The sequence below is a fragment of the Triplophysa rosa genome, linkage group LG24 (genome assembly GCF_024868665.1).
Source record: "Triplophysa rosa linkage group LG24, Trosa_1v2, whole genome shotgun sequence".
NCBI classification, from domain to species: domain Eukaryota; kingdom Metazoa; phylum Chordata; class Actinopteri; order Cypriniformes; family Nemacheilidae; genus Triplophysa; species Triplophysa rosa.
In genome coordinates, this window is record NC_079913.1 from 563,319 (window position 1) to 567,847 (window position 4,529).

At 40.4% G+C, this 4,529-nt stretch overlaps 1 protein-coding gene across 4 annotated transcripts; it reads right to left on the minus strand.

Moving 5' to 3' along the window:
• Positions 1-540: 540 nt before the first annotated feature.
• Positions 541-4,274, minus strand: ovch1 (ovochymase 1). Of its 4 annotated transcripts, none has more exons than XM_057324532.1 (13): positions 3,340-4,274; positions 3,106-3,168; positions 2,775-2,961; positions 2,570-2,645; positions 2,293-2,482; positions 2,068-2,207; positions 1,838-1,991; positions 1,725-1,763; positions 1,444-1,663; positions 1,200-1,354; positions 1,015-1,119; positions 783-919; positions 541-711 (listed from the first exon to the last, which is right to left on the minus strand). In XM_057324532.1, exons 1-13 carry the CDS (start codon positions 3,398-3,400, stop codon positions 550-552), a joined length of 1,689 nt encoding a protein of 562 aa, XP_057180515.1. In that variant the 5' UTR covers positions 3,401-4,274; the 3' UTR covers positions 541-549. The 4 variants fall into 4 exon arrangements, with proteins under 4 accessions (XP_057180515.1, XP_057180518.1, XP_057180516.1 ...); XM_057324535.1 differs by having other exon boundaries at positions 3,235-4,274; XM_057324533.1 differs by having other exon boundaries at positions 3,086-3,168; positions 3,340-3,372.
• Positions 4,275-4,529: the final 255 nt, after the last annotated feature.

Genomic DNA, 4,529 nt, shown 5'->3' on the forward strand with positions numbered 1-4,529 from the left:
TGGAGCACTACATGATAGGTGACATAATAGTAATAAAAAAATCTAAATTCTGTTCATCAGATTAGTCTCTTTTAAAAAATGGAATAATTCTTCATAGATTTTATACTGTTTTAATTGCGTGTTTTTTCCTCCTATTGAACGCAGCCATTTTGCCTTAGTTTTACCACTCAAGGGAGCGTGTCCCATGTTCACGCTGGAAAGTGACGTCAATGCATACCCTCTATTAGAGAATTTTTATTTTATGCTCATACAATGTGTAAACTGCATGATTAGAACCAAGACTTTAAAATATAAAGAGACTTCAGCATCCACTAATGTATGTTTTTTTATGTGTTTTATATTATTTTGCACACTGGAGGCCTGTTCATGTAGATTTTTACACTTTACTTTGAGCAATGTAATATACACGCCACTGGAGGGCGCCGTTCACATATATAAAAGCTAGATTTGAATTATTACTCAAAGGTATGTTTAACCACTGCTAATGTAAAGTTCACAAATCAACACACAAAACGACGTACAATATTTTAATATGCTTTATTAAAGATTTCAGGGCGTTTTGATCCAAGTTTGTATCCATGAGTAAAAGGCTGACACTCGGGTGAATACAGCCGGTTTCCGTGGTTCGCATTTCCTGCCTCCCCATGTCGTCAGTCCAACAAGGTAGTACAGCCCATTGTTCTGACACACAAGAGGTGCACCTGAGTCCCCCTGCAAAATGTTTGCAATAAATTGTGAGGGTTTAATATTGAACACAGGGTGAAATGACTAACACACAGTACCAAGCAGGAGGTGGATGCTGCTGCGTCTGTGCATAGAAGAGATTTCTTGGCAACAATTTCTCCCCAGCCAGCTTTGCAGACGTTCTCAGAAAGTAATTTCACCCTGGCCATATGCAGAATATCAGGGTTCAGGTCCACTATCATGAGACAGAAATATATTACCTGTAAATGCTCATGTTGTTAATATGTTTGAATTCATTTTGAGAAGCGAGCTGACAATGTGTATACTCACAGGTAGCTTTTCTTGGCCCCCAACCTGTTGTCACGCAAGACGATTCTTCCTCATCAACCATTTTATCGTCATTTTCCATTATGCACACCGGGAATATTGTTGGTCCTGGATGGAGCACACGTACAGAACACAATTATAATTGTTCCGAGACCCTGTTAAAAACACAGAGAAGGTTATTTCTCCACCTATTCGAGCTGGGACAGTTAAGTGGATCATGGAGAGGTCAGACATAGGTGGGAAGCTGCCGTCGTTGGTCAGACTCTGCACGCTTTTCACAGCTGAGGTCTGGCCAGACATGAAGTTGAGGTCATGAGCCCCTAAAAACACAGCATCTTCAACCCTGAAGACAAAACACCAGGACACTAAAGAGCAAAGACTGAGTGTAGATTATTCAAGATCAAGTGATCAGAGAATAATAGAAATGATTACTTGGCAACGCAGTGGCGAGGTGCCAGTACCCAGCTGGGGTGAAGGAGGACACCGCTACAGTAATGCAGGTCGTGGCTTTGCAGGCTGACCTGCCATGGCCAAGAGTGAGGACACGCTTCGCTTACATTGTCCACCTTAAATGTTCCATCCTCAACGGGAACCACCTGTGCCAAGCCATTGGGCAGTTGGCAGGGGTCCACCTTGGCCTGCCCACAATGAGCTAAAACCCCAGCGTTAAAATAGACATGGATGATTTAAGACAATATAAGAGAGAGTCTTACCAGCTGATTCCATTCCAGAGACGGCTGCCTTCAGTTCACCTGTAAGGATGAGCATTTTCAATTCTCTGGCCTCGGTTTTAAATGCCATAATTTGAACCATGTCAAGTTCATACCATGTATTGTCGATTGAATCCATTGTTTGTAATGGACAAGTTTTGTGTAGACCCCTGGTTTTTTGGCCCGACCGCACCCGACCCCCCAGCTGACCACCCCAGCGAGCGTGTACCTCTCTCCTGTGAAGCAGGAAAGGGGACCACCAGAGTCCCCCTGAACACACATACGTTGTAAATGCACTTACGCTGAAAAAAGTCAAATACCATTTTTTAAATCAGCAAATGTTTACCTGACAAGCATCCATTCCGCCTGCATCCGCCCCTGCACACATCATAAATGCGTGCATTTTTCCTCCAAAAAGCTGTCTACATGTCTCCGGCTTAAAAACAGTTACATTGACCTCTTGGAGTTTGAAGGCACGCGGACCATCTACGAAGTCATTTCACATGTAAAACGACACCATCTATGTGCATATTTAGAATATTTCTTTGTATATGTGGTAATAAGAGCTTACTTTCTCTAATGGCACCCCAGCCAGTGACAGCACATGTTTCCTGAGACGGTACGTCACTGTTCCAGATGGCCACTGGTCTCACACACTCATTAAACTGCAGTGGATTCTGCAGTTTCAGCAGGGCAACATCATTCTCATTTGTCTTCTGGATGTAGTTCTCATGAGAGATGATTTTTTCCACCTTTACAGTCTTCAAATAAAACATATAATATTAATATCATAATGTTTTGGCTTACAGTATTCCACACTCACACGTCAACAGAAAGCAGCCCCTTACTTGATGGCAGGATTCATTCGCATTCTCTAAATTGTGTCTTCCGACCACTGCAGTCCATAGCGACGCCTTATTGTAACTGATGATGTCCAAGACTTTTATGTAAAAGGTATATATATAAAAACATAAAGTTAGTTAATGCATCAATTCTTTGTCTAATACCTATATTATGAGGGATGTTTCTTCACATTTCTTTGTGCATATTTACCGTTTGAAGCAGTGGCTGGCCGTGACCACCCAGTGTAGGTCAAGGATGGCTCCCCCGCAGGCTGGCAAGTCAGAGTACTGCAGTGACACCTGCCAGGGCCAGGAATGTGCCCACGCCTCTTGCCCACCTATAATCCGACTCTCCTCCTCATCCTCCTCTCTGATGAATGCACGTATACCAGCCATTTCTGTAAAACACAACAGAAACCCTATGATTTCATATCTGTTATTTGATGACTTCTGTTATTTTGCATAGCAGAAATTCATCAGGCTTTTAATAAAATAAACAATTTAAATGACTTTGACACCTACTTAACACCATAATATCTCACCATCACAGCCCTTGTCAAAAATGCAATCCGTCTCAGCTGACAGGCTCACATTAGCATTAGATTCTGCACGAAAATAAAGCATTCAGTAATGTAAGCGATCGATAAAAGTCAAACGTTCTAAGTTACAACCTCAGCAGAGTTATTTCTAGGCGATATGATTTACGTCATCCACAACACACTCAAGATCGGCACTTTTGTCATTATGCTTTTAAACTATAAATCAATGGGCCTCACCAGGATCGGCATTACACAAATTAAGACAGAAGATTACAAATAATAAATAGTTTATACACATGTTCACAAACGCTAGTTTAAAATGGAAGAAGAAGTGCAGACGATACGCTCCAGATGGAGATACAAAGCAGGACACAATCTATTGACACCAGTAAAACACAATCAGCGCGTAATTAGGTCTGCTCTTCATGCTCCGCTGCGCAGACTGATCAACGTATGACATCAGAGTATCGCGAGAGCCATTCGAAAGCGCCTGCGTTTGGACTGTTCTCGCGGTACGTTGAAGTCGAATGATTTGAGCGGAGCAACTCTGGTTTTAGCCACAAGAGGTCAACAATGCCTCGTAAAACCGAAAGTCATGACAATACTTCATTGGGCTATTTAACGTTAACAAAATAGAACAATTAATTGTCTTTGATTTCTTAGGAAAAGTAACTGTTTTATAGTGAAAGTGTATTAATCATGTTTTCTGGCAGATTGATTACCATAGTTTTACTACAAATACCATGGTTAAACTGTGTTTGTTGTTACGAGACCATATAGGCTATATTTGTGAATGTTATGGTTGAAGTACAAATAAAACGAAACTTAGCTTATTTTCGTAAGGACATGTTACACAAAAGCTCACATTTATATTGCCCCATTAAAAGCTATTGCCACTATATTATTAATTTTCCAAGGTAGACATAATATTCAACCTGGTTATCAATCCATGATTTGGCCTTGACTACCCTTCATTTTAACGAAATGTCTTGTGCAATGCATGATATAAGTATATTTGTAAAAAAATCACATAATGAATGGAATTGAAGAAGAGAGATTCTTAAATCTGTTTTTATAGCTACATCTGTTCGTGTAGTGATGGCAGCTATATGGATTTATATTAAACATATAAATAAATAAATCTGGGAGGACATCAAAAATGCAATCGAAGGAGAGAGCGAGAGCTCTGTATGCTTCAATCTGTTTTTAAAGCTAAATGTATTGTTTGTGTACTTCAACAGTGAAGCTAAATGAAGGCAGCTTTAGGGAATTACAGAAGCACAATTGCATTACTTTGTGCAAGTAAGTGAATTAGGTTTTTGAAAGCCATGTTTTAATAAAAAGTGATTGCATTTCTGCACACATAGCAATGTTTCAAGCAAAGCTGCATAGGAATGACAAACTCTCTCAGCACACAAAACACACCA

What these genes read in the sequence shown, in the direction of transcription:
- ovch1 (XM_057324532.1), bottom strand. Translation starts at nt 3,400, where the DNA reads ATGTGTATAAACTATTTATTATTTGTAATCTTCTGTCTTAATTTGTGT. An exon ending in TTTGTGTAATGCCGATCCTG is followed by an intron (nt 3,169 to 3,339) that starts GTGAGGCCCATT and finishes ATTTTCGTGCAG; the next exon opens with AATCTAATGCTAATGTGAGC. An exon ending in TTTTGACAAGGGCTGTGATG is followed by an intron (nt 2,962 to 3,105) that starts GTGAGATATTAT and finishes TGTGTTTTACAG; the next exon opens with AAATGGCTGGTATACGTGCA.